The sequence below is a fragment of the Vanacampus margaritifer genome, chromosome 1 (assembly GCF_051991255.1).
Source record: "Vanacampus margaritifer isolate UIUO_Vmar chromosome 1, RoL_Vmar_1.0, whole genome shotgun sequence".
NCBI classification, from domain to species: domain Eukaryota; kingdom Metazoa; phylum Chordata; class Actinopteri; order Syngnathiformes; family Syngnathidae; genus Vanacampus; species Vanacampus margaritifer.
This window is the reverse complement of record NC_135432.1, coordinates 10,905,627-10,930,558: the sequence shown is the minus strand read 5'-3', so window position 1 is coordinate 10,930,558 and position 24,932 is coordinate 10,905,627. Positions and strand designations below refer to the sequence as shown.

The window sequence follows — 24,932 nt, the reverse complement described above, 5'->3', positions numbered from 1 at the left end:
TAGAACGACAATAATTTGCATAATTTGTCTGATGATCTCAAACGCATAAGAAATAGCAAATAAATAAATACATGAGGAAAGATGTGTACGTCTGACATGGAAAAAGGTGCATTTATCCAGTTATTAGCACATTCCACATTTTTTGTTGATCAAAAAGGGAAACTCAAAGAATTTTTTTTTTGCAAGTGTGCCAAGTTATTTATATTATTATATTATTGAGTGAAACAAATAAATTTTTCCTTATCCTTTCGTACTTCATTTTCATCATAAAACACTTGAAAAGCAGCCACAGCGGAACAGACCCTCATTTTAAAAACAATAAAACAGTAACAAGGTTAAAATTTAAAATCAAAACAAAAAAGAAACTCAGTCGAATGAGTCTCATGATTTGTTGAAAGCCAAGGAATAAAAAGGGACGCGGCGCTTTGGAACATTTACTTAAGTAAGCGAATCTGCAATAACCCGCAACATGACGCAAACAGGTGAGTCCACATCTTAAAGAGGACCACCTATAGGTGGGTCGGGTCCACAAACCCAACAAACCCGATGACGTCAGCACATCACATGAAGTCAGACCAATAATCACGTCACCGACTCATTAATCAATAGTCGTAGTCGTGTCCCCTCTCAGAATATTGACGCCAACTGAGGTCGGAAGCGCCCTTTGGCTTGGTCAGCGGTTCCGACCGGAAGGAGACATCCCCATCTGACCGCTGGAACGGCTTTGCTGCTGCTGTGTGGATGTTTGTTAAACGTTTTTGGGCTTTAACCATCACGACGGAGGATTTTGAGAAAATGATAGCATAGCAAGTTTGTCTCGGTTGTTTAATGAATCCGTTATGGAGACAAACGGGACGTGTCTTTTTTTTTATTTATTCTAGTGCAGCATCTAAGTGGGCCTTAAGTGCTGGCTTAGCTAGCATGTAGCCCAAAAAGAAAAAAGAAAAGATAAAGCTTGAGCTGGTTTGATGACGTAACCGGAGCTGCGCACAAAGCGTTTACAGGAAGATTATCGAACGTTGCCTCAAACCCCCCCGCTGACCATCCTGAGTGGTAACAAGAGAGTCTAAACCAGTCAGAAGTCCGATCAATTCCTCTGGCGGTCCGTTTGACCCGCTTGAGCACTTAACGCTTCTCACTTGCCTTTGAAACGGGACCCAAAAGACAACAAAAGGCGATGCTAAATTTGAGTTGCAAGTGTTCAAATCGTGAGAATTTCCATTTTCTGTCAACCTCCATGAAAGCAGACCGATTTTCTTTGTGTTGAATCAAAATCAGACATTTGCAAACATCTGCTTATTGTTTTGAAAATAAAGAACACTTTTGTCAATTTTCCGCTGAGTTCATTTTGAAACAATTTCCTGTTTTTCAATAAAATAATTGAGAGGGCGGGGGCGGTTGTCTAATTCATTCATGAATGATGAAAAAAAAAAAATTCAACAGACTAATCAATTCTCAGAATAATCATTAGCTGCAGCCCTATTTTTTTTTGCAAACAGCAACGCTTCAATTGACCTCGGGTTACCTTTGCGGACTTTCGTTGAATCAAGAATCAATGAATGGGGAAAAAGGCTGGATGGGATGAAAATGTCCTACAGTCATTAATTGTCAGCCCTTTGTGAAGGACTCACGCACACACCTGTTTTCCGCTCTCCTTTAGAGCTGCGAAGAAGCTTCAGACTTGCGTCATGTGCCTCGCTCTCCCAACAACTGAAGCAGGGAGCTGCGAAGACAAGACGAAACACAGTTTTTCATTCTTCGTTGCCTATCGTAAACTTACGAGACAATTGGTGGTGGTGGTGGTGGTGGTGGGGGGGGGGGGGGAGCTTGGAAAAAAAACAAACGACTCAACGAGCAAGTCGGCCATTTTCTAATATAGATCTTGTTTAGAGTAGTGGGTGTTCATCACTGGTCTGAATATATGACTGGATAGCCGATACATGCCCTAAATACCTATTACACGCCCGTGCAAGCCGTTGAGGCGACAGGGCGGCCATCTTGCTCCTCCCATCTCACGAGCAGACTACTGTATAAACTATACGGTATACGTACAGATTAGACATAAACAGCTCGTAGGCAGTTAGTATTGGGCCGGGGTCGGGGGTTTTGTGGCAGGGTGGTCACTATTTTTTAAAGAGTAAAAAATAATAAGTGTATGTGACACTTTTTTTTTTTTTTTAATAAATCGCTGAGTTGAATTGTTGAATTACAGTTATAATCCTTTAATAAAAATATACAAGTTTCCTCCTGTAAACATCATTAAACATATAATTTATACATGTATTTAAGGCAAGTTGAAAAATGTCTGAAGTCCTCTTTGTTTATGTTTTCACTAATTTAAAACTTCATAAATCATGCTGTTTCTACTAAGTACTGTCTGAAATACTGTTAACGTTTCTTGGGAGGAGCAACATGGCGGCCTCGCTGCTCAAAAGTCTTGGCCTATCGGATATCCAGTCATATATTCAGAACAGTGGGCTGCATACATTATTATTGTCAAGAAAATATGTCAGGGTTGACTTCTCCTTTGAGAGGAAGCTTGTTTTTGAGGAAGCTTGTTTTTAACAGAATTAATACACAACGGTTATTCCTGCATTCTTCAGAAATTGACAAGAGCTTATATCTTTTGGGGAAACTGTACCCTAAAACATATATTTTTTAATTTTAAATGCAGATAAAATTCCAATGTTTTCCACAAAAAAACGGGGGTTGCACCTACCCAAAAAAGTTTAAAAAATAAAAATATAAAAATTTAATCAAATTTTGTCTTCAAACACGAGTTTGGACTTCTGCTGGGTGTGGCAGGAAACATCCCGAAGCATTTTTTGTTTTTGTATGCAAAAAAGCTGTTTGCTGCAGTGAAGTACGTTGCCACCCTCCAGCACTCATAACTCAAGTTTCTGCTCGCAACTCAAGACAAACAGCCGAGTCATGGCTTTTACCCAGAAAACCTTGTAAGCGGTGTGACTGATAAACAGACTACAGTTTGGCCATCTGACAGCGCGGGGGAGTTCAACATTTTGGGGTGCGAACCAACCCAATACCCCTCCCCAAAAAAAAACCCAATCATCTTGCTGATGTTCCAACAATGGACATCCGCCTGCTAGTAAATCCGCCAGAAGGTGACAAAGTGAGCAAATCATCCACAAACTTGGCCGTGCTCCAACAGTGAGAACCACAGCGGCACGACAGGAAACCCCCAGAGAAGCCCCCGACCCCCGTCAATTAATCCTCCTGGTCAGCTTTCACCTCCAAGTCATCAGGAAACCAAAAGAAAAGAACCATCAAGGCATCTTTTTAGGGTTTACAGCGTTCCCCCACTATATCATGGTTCAACACCTACTGTTATTCTATTTATTTGTTTTTCACAGTACACTTTCTTCCCGTTATGCCCCCAGAAGTAGGAAAGGCGAGCCCGCAGGCACCAACGGGCTTTTCCGTCATTCGTCGAGCCGTTTGCAAGCCTAGCCGGGATTGCTTTTTAACCCAGTGACCTGTCACACTTCCCAAATGGGACGCCGGCGCATTTCAGGCTCATCTTGTGTGATCTGTTTGGGCGCCGAGCTGGCGCCTTAATTCCCGCTTTGCCATTGGCGTCTACGGGCGAGCCGGGCCTGATCCTCGGGAGTGAAATGAGATTAGAGGTGTTGAGCATCTGCCCTTCCCACTCTGGCTTTGAATAGAACACGGGAAGATCATCTGGGCCGGCTCCTTGCTGCACCTGCTGGACTGGACAAAAAGACAAGTCCTGAAATATAAACCTCACAGGAGCGCCTGACCCCTGACCCCAAAATCACAAGCGAATATTCTGAGCTGCTGTGGACTCACACGTTTCTTGGAAAAAAAAATAGATTCTCAAAAAGCTCCTTAATAAATGAAGTCGGTGGCACTGGTGGGGATTTGGCGCAGGCTGCGTCAACGTTGGTCAACAACAAGACACGAGCAACCCTCACACTCATCCAAAATCTTCCCCGCAAGAAAATGTAGGCCACAAGTCAGGCGCCACTTGGCCGCCATTGTCTGCACGCTCAACTTTCGGGAGGAATATCAAAGAGATGTGACGATGAGGGGGAGAAAGGATCAGGCGGTGGGGAGGGAGAAGTGGGGAGGGAGGGGGGTTTTTTCCTGTCTGATGTTTGGCTACGCCAAGCGAGACCAATGGTACACAAGCAATATTTGGGCTGGTGGGGGGGCGGGGCAGTTGGGGGAAGGGAGCTCCCGAAAGGTTGGCCGCGTAAAGTGGGAGATCGCACACACACACACGGAGGAGGAAACGCGTCAGCTGACGTCTCTGCTGTTGTTTGAAGCCGCTTGTCAGATTTATGAGGCTTTGTTGGCTCCGAGCAAACAAAACAAACAAAACAAGCCCGCCTTCGCGCTCGCTTGTCAAAGTCGCACCTCTGACGTGTGATGTCACGTACAAAAAAAAAAAAAGATGTTACGTTGTCAGGTGTGGAGACAAAGAGCACGTTCGCTCACCTTGACGGTTGGCGCGTTTCCGGTCATCCGGTCAGCGGCGGAGATCTCCAAAGCGAGTTGTCAAAGCGGCAAGGCGACTCACTTTCTGCGGCGCCGTCCTCAAGAAGGAGGAAGGCGCTGCGGGAAAGGCCCGACGCGGGCCGCCAACGCCGGCCGAGCGTCTGCGGAGCTGGCGGCGGCATCTCCCATTGTTCCGGGACGAGTCAACCGGCGAGGAACGAGCCACTCAGCCAGCGCGGTCCCCCCACTACAACAGCTGTGGACCAGACTCCGCCTCCTCCTCGAGCCTGCGCCCTCCCCCTTACAACTCCTGCCTCTGCTAAACATTAACCCCGCAGCTGCCGGGGAGGAGGCGAGAGAGGGGGTTGCCGTAGCGGAGGTGGTGGAGAGCACAAAGGAATGGCAGGGAGAGCGAGAGAGGATATCCTTCCTTCACGCCAGCAAAAAAAAAAGAAGCTCTGTGATAAGAAGATTGTCTCTGGATCACCAAATATTACACGCAAAAAAGGGAAATATGCCCTTTTTAAGGTTTTTAAAAACTCACGACCTCGGGTTACACCTCTTCTAACCCAAATATTTGGCCATATAAACGGGATCAGGGTAATTCCCTTGAACAGAACTTTAGTTTGTGTTTTGCACGCGCTCCATCTGCAGGGATGTGCGGCAGCCATCTTATGTTGCCGCTCACTAAGCGAGCCCAACCTGAACACATTCTCCGCAACGTTTTTCCACGTTATTTTCTGTCTCTACGGTGAAAATGCTTAGATTAGGGCTCTTAATGATTAGATAGGTGACTTGAGCTAGGCCGTTGTGTCGCTGTGAAATGTCCTGTCCTGTCCTGTCCTGGCGTCTTCCTATCTATCTGCGCTTTGGCACACTTGCCCAGTTGAAACCAGTTAAGACAATTGGGTCTTACAAATTTTCACATGGGCTAGGCAGAGCCGATGTGGGTGGGCGGCCAAGACAGTATAAGAGTAGAGACTATTTTGAATAGATTAGACCTTCTTCCGCATTCAACAGATAAAGCTCCACAGCTGTGCACTTGATCTTTCTGGCATCCAGTAAATAGTCCAACAGCAAATAATATGATATATATATATATATATATTTATTATTATATATATTTATTATTATATGTATTGCTCATTTTACTGTTCCTGAAAGTCAAAATGGTGAATTACAAATGGAGAAGCGCTTACATAGTGCTTTTTGCACGCCATACGGTGCATCCTCATCACTCTACAGAAATATTTTTCATCTTTTTAGTTAGTTTAGTTTAAAATAGCTTACTTCAAGCACCAGGATGATCACTTACCGTAACCTGGCCAGTTTTCATTAATTAATTTTATTTATTTTTTACTTTTGGTCCCTTTTTAAATCTATCTGCTGTCCCAGCAAGCCGCTAAGCTAGCGCTAAGCTAGCGCTAAGCTAGCGCTAAGCTAGCGCTAAGCTAGCGCTAAGCTAGCGCTAAGCTAGCGCTAAGCTAGCGCTAAGCTAGCTGGCGTTCCTCTCTCAGCTCCGCTGTCCAAGTTTGAAAATTGAGTTTGTTTGTTGCCATGACAACGTTAAAAGGCCAGCAGCGAAGTAGCTAACCGATTGCTTGAACAGTTGAATTGATTTTTTTCCTGATAAACCATCTTCATTTTTTCAACTGACAACCACAGGTGCTCCTTAAGTGTGACTGTGTGTTGACTGTCACACGTGCCCTGCGACTGGAGTTGACGTTCGGGTTGCCAATAATGAGAAGCGCAATAAAAAAAAATAAAAAAAGATGGAAAGTTTGTTTCAATCACATGCAAGACGTTAGGTCCGGCTATTAAACTTGCTGAATTGATTTATTGCCGTTTGAGATTTGGCAGCGTGTCATCAATTTTTTGTTGTTGTCATGCTTTAGCCGCACGCATGACAAAATTGGAAGCTTTTTTTCTTTTTTTCTTGCGTCAGGCGTCTGTCTGCTGCGGTGCTTTCAAACCGTACGCAATTCTGAAGCCAAGTCAAATTTATTCAACCCTTAATCACTTCACATTCCCACAGATGACACATTTTAACGACATCTCCTGATCTAATCCCCCGAAAAGCAGATAGGGAGGGGAGGGGGGGGGGATCCCCCCCTTCCAGGATGAACGGGCTGCAGCGGATGCCGAGTGGGCAACATGGAGCACGTCATGTGGCGCTAGACGACGACGTGAACGAGACCAGCGTGAGAGTCCGTAAAGTGACAGGCACAACAATGACGTGCTCTTCCACTAGATGGCAGAACATACAGAATTATTAACCAGCGCGTCCAACTTTAGACATGTTTTTGTTTGATGGCGTGCCGTGAGATGTTTTGAATGGAATTGAAAGGATGTGCCTTTACTCAAAGGTCGGAAAGGTTGGGCTCGCAAAACAGCCATCAAATTTGGATGCAATCAAACAAAATCTGTAGTTTGATGCGTGGACGTGGCCAAACTGACCCTGAAATTTGCATTTTAAAGCAAAATGGACAACTTCCTGTGTCTTTTCCCGATGTTTTGGAGGATCTCAGCATGACGGACATGAAATTTTCACAATTTCTTTTGCAAAACTGGATGACACCGAATGAAGGCGTTACGGGTGTTATGCCCGCTGACGTTCTGGTCATGAATGAAGCCACATCACATCCTTAAACTGTCCCACAGGAAGAGCGGTCGCCACGGCAACAGGAAGGACTTTGGGAGGGAAACACAGCCCGATTTAAACAAGAAATGCGGGAAAACACATCCATAGAGATCTAATCATATTTTCTCGCACTTGCACTAGAGTCACGAGTAGGGGTGCGAATTGCCTCGTACCTGGCGATTCCCTTCGTATCACGATTCATAGGTCACGATTTGATTCGATATCGATTAATCCCGATGCGAATCTATAAATCGATTTTTTTTCCCTCAAATTTAGAAAATACTTATCAGTAAACTTGTACATGTACACTGTAAGATTTGTATGAAAATGTATTTAATTATCTGAAAATTCAGGCTTAAAACTGAGCCACTGCATTTAACAAACAATCTGTTGCAATCACAGCACTGAAATCAAATTTTAGGGCTTAATGTTAATATAACATTCTTCGAGGGGTGTTAGAAAAAATCGATTGTGCAATATATCGCGATATTACAGCGCACAATTCTCGAATCGATTCGATATGCGGCCGAATACCTAGCAACGGTTGGCTCGACCTTCATTTTGACAAACTTTTGCTAACGTGAGCAGAGTAGCTTGCAGGTGCCATCAATCAATCACCTCTCGCCATTGACGGATTTGTTTTTTTACGCCGCATCATCATCCTACTATTTTCCGGCCATCTTTGTGGAATTTTCTAAAAAGTGAGACATGATGCATAGCGACGTGCTTATGGACCGAACGGGCTGGCGAGAGAATACCCTTGCGAGGGTCCGGCTTGAGAGGCGGTCACGTGCCCCCACCACACGCCCACCCGGGACGACTGTGCAGATAAAAGGCCTTTTGTCACTTACGCTGCCAACCGGGCTTTTAGTCACGCCACCGCGCCGGCTCCTCGACAAGCTCATTGTAGCGACCACCGAGGGGCAGGCGGAAGGAAGAAGAAGACGATAAAGACGACCAGTCTCGCGCCCGTGCACAACTGCTCCCCCAGGAAGTGACACGTGAGAGAAGAGTGTGCTCGCTCACATCGGATGAAAACCTACAAGTCGACACAGCTGGCTCAAGTTCTCGCCTATGAAGTGATTTTCAGCAGCAATTCTCAACTCATAATAATCAATAATCAAACGACTTCTAACGCTCCAAATCTTCCGATTTCAGTCCTCATTTTTGCCGATTGTCTGAAGGACTTCGTCGACCAAACCAATTGCGTTTTTCTTTGTGCGTTTTCTGCACTGTCCTGTTTTTTTTTTAGAGGGATGGAAATTAAAGACCCTGTGTGTAGTCCTTGGTGCTATCTAGTGGTCAAAGAATAGCATTAGAAGCATGCAGGAGAGTCTACATTTCGCAAGCCTACCGCCGATTCTTATTTTGCGTGAGCAAACCGGAATTAGCCGGAGCAGCTAACAAGAGCGGCTAGAGGGAGTCAGTCGAAGCCATAGGCTGGAGTGGCTAACAGGAGTGGCTAACAGGGGTGGCTAACAGGGGTGGCTAACAGGGGTGGCTAACAGGGGTGGCTAACAGGGGTGGCTAACAGAAGTGGCTAACAAGAGCGGCTAGCAGGAGGAGCTAGTAAAAGCTTGTGAGAGCAAAGCAGAAAGTGACGAGGGTCCGACACTCGATGCAATAACTACATTCGCAAAGTTGTCCTTTGGGCATCCATAGCAGGAAGATGGCGGCCAAACATGGCAGCTCTAGTGAGGTGAGACTACAGCCATGTAATATAATTAGTGATTACTAGACCTAGGATTATATTAACTCATTCACTGCCATTGACGGCTATAAACGTCAAAAATTAATTTGAACTATTTCTATTAGTTTAACATTTTTTCCCACTTTTGTTAACTAGAGTATGAAAACCTAGAAAAAAATTGTACATTTAGAACAGATATAAAATTTGTGATTAATCGTGAGTTAACTAGTGAAGTCATGCGATTAATTACAATTTTAAAAAATTCATCGTCTGACGAGATATTTATTAAAAATGAGGGGCGTCAGGCGATTACAATTTTTAATCGTAATTAATCGCATAACTTCAATAGATATCTGTTCTAAATGTACAATAAAAAAATTATAGGTTTTCATACTCTTAACAAAAATAGGAAAAAAATGTTAAACTAATAGAAATAGTTCAAATGATTTTTTGACGTTTATAACCGTCAATGGCAGTGAATGAGTTAAAAAAATACATTTATGCAATACAACATTTTTTGCATACTATTGACATAAAGCAGTCGTTTTTCGAAACAAATTAATTATTAGTTCACCACTAGATGGCGCTAGGGAATCGCTGAATGTCCCTTAAAAAAAAAGTCTTACCCGATTCATCGATTAGTTGACAAAAAAAAAATCCACTCATTTACTGACTGACGTAGGCAAAGTTTGCCTTTCCTCGTCTGAATTGACTTAAGAGCAAGAAAGGGTCAAATGAAGCCTCCATTAACCCGTGGGCGTTATTTGTCCATTTTCTGGCTTTTTTATGCTTTTCATCAAAGAAAAAGCATTTGAAAAAAATACACTAGGGACCTGACATTTTACCAGGATTGTTGAAAAAGGTAGAAGTTCAAAATGGCGCCATGCTGTAATTTATAATTATTACCAAACAGGAGGGAGAGATTCACACGAAGTTGTTGTAATAATGCCCGATTTTGGCTCATTGACTCCCATTATAAATCACAGTTTTTGATATGTTGTAAACCTGATGTGAAAATGCATTTTCCGTGATTACTGATGCAATCGCTTCTTTGACGAGTCATAAACATGAAAATAGAGGAATTTGTGTGTTTAGAGTGTTAACACAAAAATCCACTAGGTGGCGCCAAAGGCTAATAAATGAATACAAAATGCATGCATAAAAAATTTCTATCGTTATGACTTATGGACTTGTTTGAGCCTCTAACTATGTCATATGAAATATTCAAATTATTATTTTATTTTATATATATATATATATATATATATATATATATATATATATATACACACCATAGTTAGTCTTGCTATTAGCATAATACTGCTATTGTTGTCCATACGGGGAATTAAAAAAATAAATACAAATAAAAACTATATATGTGTAGATAGGTTTGATGTCACTGAACATTTTGAGCGGTTGAAAGTGAAAAAAATATTCATAAATGACTAAGTTATCTCACTTCAAAGGAAATGCCTGATTTTGGCACAAATTACAAGAGTTTTGTGCTATTCAGAAAAATGCCATTGTGAAAAACTGGGCATGCATAAAAAAATTATATTGTTATGACTTATGACCTTGTTTGAGCCTTTAACTATGTCATATGAAATATTCAAATTAGTCTTTTATTTTATATATATATATATATACACAGCATAGTTAGTCTTGCTATTAGCATAATACTGCTATTGTTGTCTATAGAGGGCATTAAAAAAAACTTTTTTTAAAAAAAACTATATATGTATAGATAGGTGTGATGCCAGTGAACATTTTGAGCGGTTGAAAGTGAAAAAAATATTCATAAATGACCAAGTTATCACACTTCAAAGGAAATGCCAGATTTTGGCACAAATTACAAGAACTTAATCAAAGTATAATAACGCCCAGGGGTTAAGTGAAAAAGTAGCCAAGGGCTCAATCAATAAGGATCCAGATCGATAGCAGCGGCCGGTGCGCAGGAGAAAACACGATTTGAACGGTTTGCGCCTGCGGCGGGATGATGGGACGCCTCAACGACTGTAAATCGCTCGCCATTGAGAGACGTGCAGAAAAAAAAAAGGGAAAATAATTAAAAAAGACAGACGTGCAGGTCGACAGAAGAACAACGAGCGGGTCAAAGCCGCAAGACGGGATTGCGTGCGCCTGAAGATGTCGGCCATGTGTGGGATTCACGCCGTTTATTTATGACCAATCACGTGCACGATGAACACGCCCGAATGGTTTGACGGAGACAAAGTGCGGCGGGGACAGGAAGTGGGAAGCCCGGCGGAAAACAGCTGCATGGACCGAGCAACACGCATGCAAAAATGGCAAAAAGCTTTCACGCTTGGACACGTTAAGAAATGACAACAACTACAAATCGCCACACAAGATGCTTTTTTTTCCAGATATTCGGGGTGGGAATCTTTGAATGTCTCACAATCCAATTCCGATTTTTTGGGGTCTGCGATTCAATTCAAAATCGATTTTTGGTTCACAACCATTTTTGATTCAAAACGACTTGATTGAATATGATTTCGAGATGTGCAAAGAATTGTCATGATCTACTCCGGTCTGAGCCGCTAATGCTAATTAGCGCGCTACTCGCAGCACTTTCATCACTCAAAAGAACAGCAATTGATACAAAAACGCTTTACGAATGTATACAGCGAAGCATCTTAACATTAGTGATCGACATATGCTCTTCCGACACTGCAAACAAAAAAACAAAAAAAACTTTTATTGGAATAACTTGATCGTGACTTTTTCCTTCTACTCTCTAATTTGGCTACAACTTAACAGCGTATTAGAACGCGTGGAATCACACTGCCCCTAAGTGGCCAAACCGGGTACAACATGAAGAGTGCTCCCAATAAAGGCACACACAAAAAAAAGGCAAAACAGTATAAAGTTATTTAAATAAAATCGATTTTGAATCGTACTATATGAGAATCGGGATTCGTATGAGAATCGATTTTTTGGCCACACCCCTAACAGATGTGTTCACAAAATGAATGTTGTGTGTTTTGGGGTGGGGGGGGGGGCTGGAACAGACTCATTGCATTTGGTTTATTCACATGGCAAAAGATGAATTGCGATATGAGGGTTTTCGTTAGAAATTCAAGTCAGCTCAAGGCACCGCTGGCTCATTTCAGTCTGTACTTGAGTACAGGCGTCGAATCACTACTTGTTGTAAGAGCATCTTTTCTTGTTTTTGTACTTGTATTCATGTCAAAAGTGAAAGTACTTTTTCCGCCTCTGCTGAAGCCACCAACTTGCAACCTGGTGGACCCGCGCCCGTATTTGGACATGTCAATGCTGGGGGGGGGGGGGGGGTAACTATGGTAACGCCTCAAAGTACTGCCTGATAACAGGTGGATAAGGTAGGAGGCCATCTTCAAAGTGTGGCCACGCATGCGCGACAACACGCGCCCACGGGTGAGAAATTGTTAACCACGGGTGGCTGTGCAGACTCGCTCGCACCCCCGCTAACATCACAAGGAACCCCCCCCCCACAAGACCCCGTGGATCTTTCCTCACACCAGGTCATCTCAAACCAGGCCTGATTTGTGGATTATTTCGCTTGGCTCCATTTACAAACGTGACAATCAACAATTGCAGCATTCTGCTAAAACACCCGCAGGACCGATTCATCGGTTGGCCGATTTGAACAACCGATATTGGATGAAATATTATCTTCACGTATTTGTACTTGCCTTTCAAATCAATGGGTTTTTTGTTCTAAATTAAAAAAAACAAAGTCTCCGTCAAGACAGAAAACAAAAGTTTTCCCTCCTCCCGCGTCTGCCGCCAGAAAGGCGACGCGGCGCGCGGCACATCTGGCAGCAATTAGCCGCCGACACAAGCGACGGACGAGCGCCGCCCAACCGAGCTGACGTCGCCCGGCACCACTTGGACCAGCCGTGTCAAATTGCGCCCCGGGGAGCGAGACCCTCGCTGGCGGACGTCCGCCTCCCGCAAACAAGCACAGCAAACGTTAGCGCGTGTTTAACGCCCGCTTCGTCAACTTAGCAACGTGACGACAATCCACGCGCCGCTTGCCGTCAACGCACGTTGACAAACCGCCGCACAGCTGAAAGCAAGTGGCCGGAAATTCAAGTCCTGCTGGCAACAAGCCACGCCCATCTCAAGGTCGTTGGACATCACGCCCAAAATGCGGTCACTTTTGCCGGTTAGCTTGTGTTGCGCCTGACTTTTGCTTTCCAACATCGGTTGGACATGAAAATTAGGATTGATCATTTTTTGATTGATTCCAGACAACGCCGACAATCTCTAATGTCGCACACAAACGCCGTCGAACCTTCCTCTCCTGACAAACTCGCCAATCACAAGCCGCCATGCCACACCGCTAATATGCTAATAAGGTGGATCTAATCGCTAAGCTAATGTTGTGTCACCAAACGGCAGAAAAAGTGCTTCAGCGTCCAGTACACTTTTCACAGAAGTTTGTTTGCTTTGGCTTGAAAATCTCTTTGTCACCTGACTGGCTTGAAAGCCGACTTTGAGACGCAAACTGTGGATTGAAGGACTGCTTTGAGACCGAACCCTGGCTTGAACCCGCCTCACCTTGAGACCCTACCGCTGACTTTGAAACTCCTGAGCCTTCATTAAAAGCCTAACCCAGAAACAGACTCCCTAATCAGTAAGGGTGGAAATCTTTGAAAGTCTCACGATTGAATTCCGATTTTCGGGTCTGCGATTCGATTCAGACTCAATTTTCGATTTAGAACGATTTTTGATTCACAATGATTTGATTGACAGTGATTTTTGCTTCAATTGATAGATGTGCAAGGAATCGTAATGATCTACTCGCTAATGCTAATTAGCGCGCTACTCGCGGCACTTTTATCACTCAAAAGAACGGCTCCACACTGCAAAAAAAACGACTTTTATTGGAATAACTTGATCGTGACTTTTTCCTTCTACTCTTTAATGTGGCGACAACTTAACAGTGTATTAGACCGGATGGAACCACACTGCCCCTCAGTGGCCAAACCGGGTACAACATGAACAGCGCTCCAAATAAAGGCACACACAAAAAAAACCCTACTAATTAGTCGCTCGCTTAAAATCTTAAATTGTGTTCTTGTGTCAGTCTGAGGCAGGCGGGCGTCGCACGTGACAATGTGCTTCTCTCAGCAGTCTTACCTGCAACACGGAAAGTTGAAGAAGCGAATATTGATTGCGAATGTCGCACAGACGTGTCCCTTGGTGAAAATTTGGAACTTGTTTTTGCTTCGAGTCCAGAGAGCAGTCGCGTCGATTTGAAAGCGAAACGGCAAACTTGTGCAAGGCCACTTCCTCCTTTTCACACTTCCTCTGTCAGCAAAGTCTCACGTCTGTTGGCTGACTGAGAGGCGAGCTTCTGACACATTGCATGTTGCGACCCACTTTTGCCAGCAAATCGTTAGGAAGGGGAAAAAAACGCACACATTGTAAAGAAAACGCATCGTTGACAACATGTGGATGTGACGCCTCGTCTGTCACAACAAGAACATGCGCCAAACAAAAATCAACACATTTAATTTAAAACCCTAATCCTGGTTTTTACATCCTCACTTTGAAACCCTAATCTTGCCTTTGAAATACGGTTGTGCCAAAAAAATAAAAAATTCTCATAAGAATCGCGATTGTCATTTAGTACGATTCACAATCGATTTTAAATGTCCAAAAATCAATTTTATTTAAGTTATTTTATACTGTTTTGCCTTTGTCTGTGTGTTCCTTTATTGGGAGCGCTGTTCATGTTGTACCCGGTTTGGCCACTGAGGGGCATTGTGGATCCACGTGGTCTGATACACTGTTAAGTTGTAGCCACATTAGAGAGAAAAAGAAAAAAGTCACGATCAAGTTATTCCAATAAAAGTTATTTTTTTTACAGTGTGGTGCCGTTCTTTTGAGTGATAAAAGTGCCGCGAAACGCACTAATTAGCATTAGCAAGTCAGACTAAAGTAGATCATTACGATTCCTTGCACATCTATAGACTGAAGCAAAAATCAGTCAATCAAATCATTTTGCATCAAAAATCGTTCTTAATCGAAAATCGATTCTGATTCGGATCGCACACCCAAAAATCGGAATCGAATGGTGAGACATTAAAAGATTCCCACCCCTTCTTTGAACCTTCATTTGAAAGTGTTTGCCCTGCTACCTGCAGTGTGTGTGTGTGAGTGTGTGTGTGTGTGGGGGGTGGATCAACTGTGAATTAATTAGAATGCTAAAATAAGATTTGTGTTTTTCGTTGCCCTCTGAGATCAGGGAATGTTGTTTATATTTGTCAAGTGAGGGCCTGTGACATTTTTTGTGATGAGGGGCTCTGACTTGATAAGATTTTTTTTTTTTTGGAGGATTCCATGCAAGGTTCGAAAATCTTATGAAGAGAGCCTCCTCTAAATCCTTTCATGTTTTCAAAGGATGCTTTGTCCCACGAGCAAACATTTGGACTTGATCTCATCCTAATGACCGGAAGACAAATGATAACACTTGACTGGTTGAATCCTCAACCTAAAGTTGTACAAAAGGATGTAAAAACAAAACATACTCAATGGAACAACTGGCAGCACAACTGCAGATGCAGACCCTGGATAACCATCAGTGACGATTGGATACAATTCAAGATATGATTCAAGGATATGAATTACTACTTTAAAATGCGACGATTTATTTGATTTGATTCGATTCAGCGGTGTTATGATTCAATTGGATATGGTGGCCTGTAGCTTTTGTCATGTTTCATGTCAAATCTCTTCAAAGTTATCCAAATTAATTCAGTTCATCAGCATCAAACCGATTTATATTTGGTCTACATAGTTCATGAAAGATGATTCAATATGTATCTTTGATACGTGCGGTGCGATACAATTCAAGGATGCAACCATTTTTAAATGTAACGATTCGATTCATGATTTTGATTCTAATTGTTTTTGGTTAATATTGATCCCTTAATCGTGTACGCCTTATTTATGATTTTTATGTATTGCATTTATACGAAAAACAATTGAGAGTGAGGGAGCAATCAGGATAATTATTGTTATGATGTACTTTGCTATCTGTTCAAAATAAAACCCTATCCCAGCATTAACACCCTAATATGAAAGTGTAACCTTGGTTTAGCGCTTCTTGTTTTGAAAGCCTGACCATTTAATTAATGAAGATTTTGAATGTGCCAAATTCGAGTCAACTTGGGCCTTTGTGTTTCCAACAGTCAGCTGACGAGCCTCCACGACGTTTGGCAGCTACCGAACAAGAAGAAGAAGAAGAAGAAGAAGAAAAAAAAATGGAGCCCAAAAGCCCGAACGCCGGGCCGGGGTCTCCGGCAGGCAGGCAGGCAAGCAGGCGGCCGGGGCCTCCCCTTCCCTTCCCGAGCTACACCGCCCTTGCTCGGCCTGCTGCCTGCGACAGGCGGCAGCCAAACCGAGCCAAGCCTTCCCCGCAATCCAACACCAGCACCAGCAAGTCCGCCACCGCCACCGCCCGTCCTCGGCCCAGATGACGACGTAAAGGGACAAACGCGCTTACCTCATTTTCTTGGAGGTCCTCGACGCCGGTTCGGCCGAAATGGACAAGCTCCTTCTCCTACTGTTTCTGTGGGCTCATTTCTTCTCCTCCTCCTCTTCTTCTTCTTTCTCCTCCTCGCCGTCGCTTCACTGTGGCGTGTTTGGGTTGAGGAAAAGTGATGTCATTGCACGAATCTGCTCTCCTCTACCCGCCCCCATTTTTTTTTTCAGCACGCTGTTCTTTTGCTGCCAAATTCAACTCCTCCAGAAAAAGTGACTTTTCAAGCTTTCATCATCTCTTTCGTGTCCTTCTTTTGCTGTCTCATTTTCTTCAACACTCGCCTCACTTCTTTTAGACGCTTCAGCGCAACCGCTGCATAATGACTAATTTATACGTCATGTCTGAGTATAGCAAACTTTTGTTTCATTCAAAGAACTACGTCCAACCCGACGCCCAAATGACAAATATTTGTAGAAAATTATTAACGGTCTAACCAACAAAACTGGTCCGCTGTTTGTAATATAAAGTCGCCATTAAAAGATGCATGCTCGCATATTCGCGGTTCGCTCCAGGTGCAAAATTTAGTTCAATCACGAATCAACTTTTGATAATCAGTTAATCGTTAAGACTATTCAACTCGTGTAAACTTGCAGCCTGTTAACAGTAAAAAAAAGATCGCATTTCTGTTAAAAATGAAAGCAGGCCTAAAAAAACCCACACACACATTCACGAACAGCTGCTTTTACTTAGGAAAATAAGGTCAACAGTTTTGCCAATTTTCTGACAAACCTCAAACCTGTAATGGACGACTGGTAGACGAAGTGAAGCAAGCAGCCTCAACAAGTCGACTAGTGCAAACTAGTAGCTCTTCCTTGGCATCGATCAACAGCCAACAAGAAGCTCTCACTTTCCAAATGCTTGCGGAGTCCATCACTCCCTCTCATATGAGGTAGCGCAATAGTTTATTAGGGTTCGTTTCATTGAACAACACCAAATAAACAGACATCAGGTAACACTCATCAGGGGGAAAAAATATTTTGCAATAAACTTTAATGCAAAATAAATTTTTACCTAGTTATTCAGTCAAATGATTAAAAAAAAAATTAACAGTGACATTCCTACTACTAACAATTCAATTTAAAGTCTTCAGTGAAGCATTTATTTATTTTTTTTAAATCAGTGGAAGCAGAGCAGCCACCTGTAAACCAAATGAAGGAAGCTCGGACAAGATCAAACCAAATCCCGGACCTCGTCCTGCTGAACCTTTCCTGCACTTTTTGCGATTTCAAACCCTATAATGCCACAAAGCTGCATCGACAAGGAAAGTAGTACATTTGTGTCTGGGAAAAATCTCAGTGAACGTGTGAAAGCGAAGTTTGGGTTGTTAGTGCAACAAGTCAGCAGCGTTTTGGCCCTTTATGCATTTTTGAAAATTATAACAAGTTTGTCAGAATATTCAAATGTTTTTGGGTGTTTGTAGTACATTTCCTGTTTAAATTGTGAACAATTATAACCATTTGTGCCAATGACTGGCAGTTTTTGGCTCGACCCCAATGCCCTGCAAATAGCAACCACCATTTTCTACTCCAATCAACAACAAGTTGAGTGTGTGCAGTTTTAATGCGAGTCGACAGGACCAATCAACAAGCGATTAACACTTGGAAACCACTCCGTTGGGCGTCCATCTTTTTTTAGAAATGACAACCAATCTTCTTCATCTGGGAGCATCTTCTTGGGCCGGCGCCGCCTCAGACGCCACCTGCAGGAAAAAACGAGGCCGGGTCATCCAAAACCAAGCGACTCAGAAGCGGCCGGCCCGAACAAACCTGCTCGTCGTCCGCCATGTCGCCGATGTCCTGCCCCGACGCGTCCAGGTCCACCTGATCCGGGTCGTCGGCGGTCAGGAGGTCCATGGGGGCCTCGGCGATGGCTCGGATGGTCTGGTCCTCCAGGGCCAGCGCCGTGTCAAACTGCAGGGGGGACGGGGGCCCCTGCATCCCGTCTCCCTCCACGTCCAGGTCCTGCACAACGCGCGGGCGGGCACGTCAAAAGACCGGCGGCGGACAAACACTCGCACCCCACCGATCGGGTTCAACGCACGTCGCTAAACTCCAGAGGAAGGCTCTCGGTGGGCCGGAGCTCGGCGGCGCTCAGGTACAGCTCTCTGGCAGCGGGGGTGGAATGCTCCTGCGGGGGGGGCTCCCGCTCCGGCCGGTACATGGGGGGCGGCAGGGGGAGGTGGAGCGGGCAGCGGGGGTCGTCCGACTGGCCCATGTGCACCGTGCGCTCGCACGGGACGTCCTTGGTGCCGGGACAGCTTTTGAAAAGCACTTGGTTGCCGTCCTGGAAGATGTCTGAGGGCGACGCCGTCAAGGATCGCCAAAGGAGACGCGGCAAGAGCCCGGCGGTTGTGTTGTGACGCCACAAAAAGGAGCTTTTTCAAAAAGGCAGGTGACAAAAGCAAACGCGATGATTCCAAGTGGACAACTTGAAGCTGCCATTTCAAACTTTCACTAACTTAATTAATCTTGTCACATTGCTAATGAAATGTTCTCGCGCGAGCCGGCAGAAGGGACGATTCATTCCAGAGAAGAGCAGCGTAGTGTCCAAACACACAGGCTGACATTTCACACCGACTAATTACATTAGGAAGGGAATCAGCAATATTTCAGTTCACAAGTTCACATACCTCGGCAGAATTTGTAAGCTTTAAGAAAACACGAGTCGTCGGGCAAAAGTTTGTTTTCCAGAGAAGTCCGAATTTCAGCTTGTAGGGTTTTTTGTTGTGTGGTCCACAAAATCAGTCAGAAAATTTGGCAAAAAATGTCATTTAGATCAGTGGTCCCCAACCACCGGGTCGTGGGTCATTTGGTACCGAAAGAAAAAAAATTGCATTATTTTTATTTTTTTCGAAAATGATGTTTTATTTTGAAAAGTGGCCAGATTCTGTCTGTTACATCCGTCTCACTTGACAACTCTGTTGTTGGTGCGACGTTACGGACACCGTTAATAAAGTTGCACATGATGACACAGTAGATTTACGTTCATTATTATTATAGAGAAAATACCATTTTTTTTCTTGTCATTTTATTTTGTCTTTATCAGCTAAACCTTTAGATTGGGCCGTGAAAATATTGTCAGACATTAAACCGGTCCGTGGTACAGAAAAGGTTGGGGACCGCTGATTTAGATGTATCACAAAAATCTAACCAGCTGGCTTGATTGATTGTTAAGATTTTGACAATTTTACAGTTAGAGGGCTCTAAAAGATTCAATTATCAAATATATTTATTGAGTAATCAATGAATTGCTGCAGACGCAGGGTTGTTATAGTTTGGGAATTTTCACTTTGATTAGAGTTTTTTTTAATTTTTTTTATTTAGTTTAAGTTTTCATTAGTTTTCAGGGTGGTTCCCGTTAGTAGTTTTAGTTATTTAAAAAATGCTTGGTTTTAGTTAGTTTCAGTATTGGTTTTAGTTTAAAAATTAAATGTGTATTACTTACAATATTTAAAAAAACAGTGACACATTTCTTATCTAGCGTTGGATTTCAGCCGAGTCATTGCAAAATTGTCGCCTCGGAGCGACGTCATCTGAAGGTGCTTTTCTATTGGCTGCTGCCAGATGACGTCACTTCTGTGTAACTTTCAAACATCCTTATTCCAGTTATCAAAATAAATATTCTTAAAATCATCCCCAAAGGCTCATGCATTAATTGAATTACAAAAGACTAAAACGCAGGAAATTTTTGTAAACGTAAAATGTAGTTTGTTAGTTTTCATTAAAAAAAAAAAAAATACATTTTTGTTTTTATTTTATTTCGTTAATGAATTAGGTTTTCAAATTTTTGTTAGTTTTCAAGTCACGTTTTGTGGATCAGTCCTTGTTTCCAAACAGCTGCCAATCTGGCACAGATTCTGCCCTGGTATGTAAACTTACAAGCACAAAAGCAAACAAATTTTTGTTTTGGTGCTGTGTCGAGTTGTTTTTCTGTCCACTATGACCCTTGACCCTAATGTTATTTTGACGATTAAACACGTCTTACTGTGCGCTCAAAGCCGTACCCACACGGAGGGGCGAACATTTGCAAAGGTAGCAAATGTTGATTTCGCATCAGAGTTCATTTCAAACGTTTGCTGACATTTGGAACTCGTTCAAGCGATCCTGGCAAACGTTCGCCCCTCATTGGGACCCGGGCTCAAGTCATTGACGACATGTTAATGAGGCCAAAGTAGAAGGCAAAACTTTGTTCCTTCCAACTGAACTGGTTCTGCCTTTGGATGGTGACGGCGAACCAACAGACCACAGGAAGGAGTTCATGTAGGCGCCCAATTAAAAACCGGACGCTACTGCAAGCGACCGGTCACGATGGGCGCCAAAAGACACGTTGCAGCTCTTTTGCGAGGATACGGGCGACACAGTGGCGGGTGAGAGGAAGGCAGGGGTTGCAGCATCGACTTCCATCCACCAGCGAGACGCATTTCTCCTGCGCCGCTCGTGCCTACAAAATGGCAACAAGGTCCATTTCAGTTCGGTAATTCACAATAAAACTTCAAAGCTGGACTTGTCCACCATTTTCGAGCCGCCCACCCAACCACATGCTCAAGCGGACTTCGACAGATAAACGCCACCCTGGCCTTCTTATCAGGAAATGCACATCTACACGACTTGATGAAATCAGACTTTGCGAGCACCTGGGCCGCCCCGTCGGTCACCGCCTGCCGTCGCTCTCTCAGCTGGCGGTGCAGCAGAGCCTCCACGCCGTAGCGCCGGCGGTAGCGGCGGAGAGCTTTGAGCTTCTTCAGGTTCTCCCTCTCCTTGACGGACAGGCCTTCGGGTCCCGTCAGAAGACTGCTTCCTGTTTCCGGGAAGGAAAAAAAACAACAACAACACGCAGTCAGGTCGGCGACGTCTGGAAAGAGGGGACGGCCGATCGGCGACGACTCGATATTTACCGATGGTTTCATGCTCGATTTTGCGGTTGTGCAGATAACGGCGCTTCTTCTCCTTGAGCAGATGCTGCAGACGTTTGAACTGGTCGATGTAGAGCGACTGCAACCGGATGAGTTTCTCTCTGGTGAAGAGCGCCACCTCCTCTGCCGTGTACACGCCAGCGTGTCTGCAGAGGCGCACACGCAAGATGTCATCGGGCGCCAGCCGTTCACGTTATAATCTGCGCCCGTGTTGCGGCAGCGGCCGTACAAAAAAACAACAACTTTTTTTCCGAAGGTCTTAGAGCCATGAGCGTATTATAGCACCAGCCCGTAAACTTCCCGCCGTGGCTCATGAACTTCTGGAGAAAGCAGCAGGGGTGGGATGAGCCGTCTTACTTGAGAGGATCGTCATGGTCACTGTCGATGCTGTCCGCCTCGCTTTCGGGGTCTCCTCGCCACGTCTGGTCCAGTGCCAGCGGACCCTGTTCCTCCTCGCTCACTGGGCTGTCCTCATCTGGAAAAAAACATTTACATATATGACTACGCACGCATGCAAAACAAAGCTGTGTTTAAAAAAAAAAATAAACAACAAAAGATGACATTTACCCAGAATCCGGCTGGCTTCGGAGCGGCCGCTATCAAGGCCGCGCGCTTCCGCGCGGCTGTAGCCGCTCAGCTGGGACAAAAGCGTCTCCGGTGACGGCGCCGCCGACGCCTTCCTCATCTGAGCACGGAGGGCCATGGCGTTCCTGCGCGCGTGCTCGGCACAGAATGTCATGCTTCGAATAAGAAAAGGAAAAAAAAAAGTGAAAAGGGTGTGAGAAAGCTTAAGTTTCATCACAGGCAATGAATAACTGCTGCATCATCAAGTGGCAGTGACTTCAGAAAAGGAAAAAAAAAGTGAAAAGGGTGTGAGAAAGCTTAAGTTTCATAACAGGCAATGAATAACTGCTGCATCATCAAGTGGCAGTGACTTCAGGACCCCAAAGTAAGTTGTGAACAGTACACAGATCATGGCAACTTTCAGATGAGGTACCAAATAGTGGTGTGCCCCAAAAAAAAAATAAAAATAAAATAAAAATTTAAAAAAATCGATTCTCATTTAGTACGATTCAGAATCGATTTTAAATGTCCCAAAATCGATTTTATTTAAATTATTTTATACTGTCTTGCCTTTGTCTGCGTGTGCCTTTATTTGGAGCGCTGTTTATGTTGTACCCGGTTTGGCCACTTAGGGGCAGTGTGGTTCCACGCAGTCTAATATACTTTTAAGTTGTAGCCACATTAGACAGTAGAAGGAAAAAGTCACGATCAAGTTATTCCAATAAAGTTGTTTTTTCCAGCGTGGAGCCGTTCTTTTGAGTGATAAAAGAGTAGCGCACTAATTAGCATAAGCGAGTCAGACTGGAGTAGATCAATACAATTCCTTGCACATCTATAGATTGAAGCAAAAATCATTGTCAATCAAATCATTTTGAACAAAAAAAAAACTTTCTTAATCGAAAATCGATTCTGAATCGAATCGCAGGCCCAAAAATTGGAATCGAATCGTGAGACACTCAAAGATTCCCACCCCTAGTATCAAAATATTAACTACAATATATTTCAACCCCTTTTTGCAGCTCTAGTTGATGTTTAAAAATATATCCATAATACGTATGTAAACAAACATATTGGGTCTTCTACAGGACGTGGGGCTATTTTTAAACAATACATATTGTTAAATATTCTCAATGTGTGCACCCAGATGAGCTTTTCCTCTACGCGCTTACCCGTCTTTCCTCTCGAGTTTGGGCGCAGCATTGGGGCAGCGTTTGCTGTTCTTAGCGGAGACGTAATTGCACTGCTTGTAGGGGGCGCTCTTGTCCTCCAGGATGTGTTTGATGCAGAAGTCCAAGCCGTCCAGACGCGGCTGCGAGCAAGGCCGCTGTGTGAAGGCGCACGTCTGAGCCTCCTGTGGACGCGCCGGCTGCTGCGCCAGTCGGTTGCGACTGCTGGGCAAGACGTGGATTCGGATCCTGTTCATCGCGACTCTGCAAAAGCCAACAACACGCATCAGAGGAGAGCGCCCCAGGAAAATAAATAAATTAAATAATCACATTTATAGTACCTATCAAGAAAGTCTCGGTCACTTAAGGCAGTGGTTCTCAACCTTTTTTCAGTGACGTACCCCATGTGAAATATTTTTTTTCTGCCAAGTACCCCCTCCTAACTAGCGCAAAGCATTTCTGATTTAGAAGTAAGGGATTAAAAAAAAAATAAGTAAGTGCTGCGTCATCATTGTCTGGTTTATTAAACTTTGCAACTCTATTTGTATTTATGTGGCCACTTGAACTATTTGGAAATAAAAAGATAAGCAAAAAATATATAATTAATTCTAAATAAAGATTTGTGCACATACAAATTATCATCAACATTAGGTGTCCTGCTTTGGGATAGTAAAGCTCTGTTCTCAAAAAGAAATAATTAACAGAATTTTAAATTAAGTTTTCAAGTGATTGTAGGTGGTATATGACAAGTTTGGTCGAATCATTCTGGTATGGGGGACGCTAGGTTTTTAGGACACTGAAATTCAATTGCCTGCTGAATATAAAATTTATTTTATCAACTTGTTTTCTAAAATATTTATATATACACTTTTATTTTAAAATCTCACGTACCGTGTGAACATGAGCAACATTTTACTGGCTTGGTTTCTTGACAGCAGCCTATAAACTCTGGGGGTAATGGTTAGCCTGGTAATACCGATAGCATCTTATCTTCGGCGTCAAAACAAACTGAAAACTTGGTGAAAATAAACAGAAGGGGTAGAAAGAGGCAGGAACCACGCCCAGCCCGGCGAGTGACCAATCAGAGCCGTTCACGGCAAAAATAAAACCAACCTGAGAGTTGCCGGTCATGACAAACTATCCACTTCCAAATTAAAAAAGACCGACTTATCTCAAATACGCTGTGCACCTTTGAACAATTAAGTTTAACCGTGTGACGTTTTTACAGATGTTCAGCACGACAGGGGACTTGTTTCACACTGGACAGGCAACAAACATAAGACGGCGTGAGGACTCGTTAATACTATTAATAGTGACAAAACAGGTAAAGTCAGAGAAAGTTGCTGTATTTTGTCGGTGGGTTCTTCTCGAGGGTCCAACCACGCCGTGTTTCGACAGACTGCGTCACGTCACTCTGAATGTGTGGAATTATTTTCATCAAAATGTACGCCAGACTTCTTTCCCCTTGTCTAATTGAATTGAATTTAGTTCAATTATTCGCATACAACACTTTTGACATTTGGTTTAAATTCACTGTCCAGTACTGCATATATTTTGCCAGTTTGTAAATAAAGTTTTTTGTTTTTTAACCGTGCAATGCGTCATTCTTTGATGGCGGCGCCATCTTTGTTTTGAAGTTGCTAGTCGTAGCTAAGCTAACATTTGTTATTTCCAGCTTTGCGGCCATCACTTTGCGCCTTGTTGTGCCCGTGAAGCAAAGTAAATTCTTACGGAGGGCGACAACTGTTCCCACGATAACAGGGAGAGTTTATCTGTCCATTTAAAGCGGGTAAATACGTTACGTACCTCTATCGTGGTGATCCACCGCAACCAAGCTGCCGTAGAAGCACAATGCGGTGCCGCACTTTTACGATGTCGAACTAGTCTACTAGAGCCCGCCCCACACGAGCTCCGATTGGTCCAAA

At 43.6% G+C, this 24,932-nt stretch overlaps 2 protein-coding genes across 7 annotated transcripts in view; both read right to left on the bottom strand.

Moving 5' to 3' along the window:
• Positions 1 to 17,303, bottom strand: part of nckap5l (NCK-associated protein 5-like) — a 28,397-nt gene extending 11,094 nt beyond the window's left edge. Inside the window, exons 1-3 of one of the 6 annotated variants that reach the window (XM_077571656.1) lie at positions 17,095 to 17,303; positions 16,327 to 16,454; positions 1,640 to 1,723 (exon numbers count right to left, since the gene is read on the bottom strand). The gene's annotated coding sequence lies outside the window, so the exon portion shown is untranslated. Of the gene's footprint in view, positions 1 to 1,639; positions 1,724 to 4,479; positions 4,786 to 16,326; positions 16,954 to 17,094 lie in introns of those variants that run through there. The other 5 variants (XM_077571674.1, XM_077571693.1, XM_077571666.1 and 2 more) reach the window with 5 other exon arrangements.
• A 603-nt stretch (positions 17,304 to 17,906) lies between these two features.
• kansl2 (KAT8 regulatory NSL complex subunit 2) lies at positions 17,907 to 24,930 on the bottom strand. The gene is made up of 10 exons (XM_077571752.1): positions 24,814 to 24,930; positions 23,011 to 23,271; positions 21,845 to 22,017; positions 21,635 to 21,752; positions 21,260 to 21,423; positions 20,999 to 21,162; positions 20,715 to 20,805; positions 18,406 to 18,659; positions 18,132 to 18,326; positions 17,907 to 18,064 (listed from the first exon to the last, which is right to left on the bottom strand). The coding sequence occupies exons 2-10, from the start codon at positions 23,262 to 23,264 to the stop codon at positions 18,020 to 18,022; spliced, it is 1,458 nt and encodes a 485-aa protein (XP_077427878.1). The 5' UTR covers positions 23,265 to 23,271; positions 24,814 to 24,930; the 3' UTR covers positions 17,907 to 18,019.
• Positions 24,931 to 24,932: the final 2 nt, after the last annotated feature.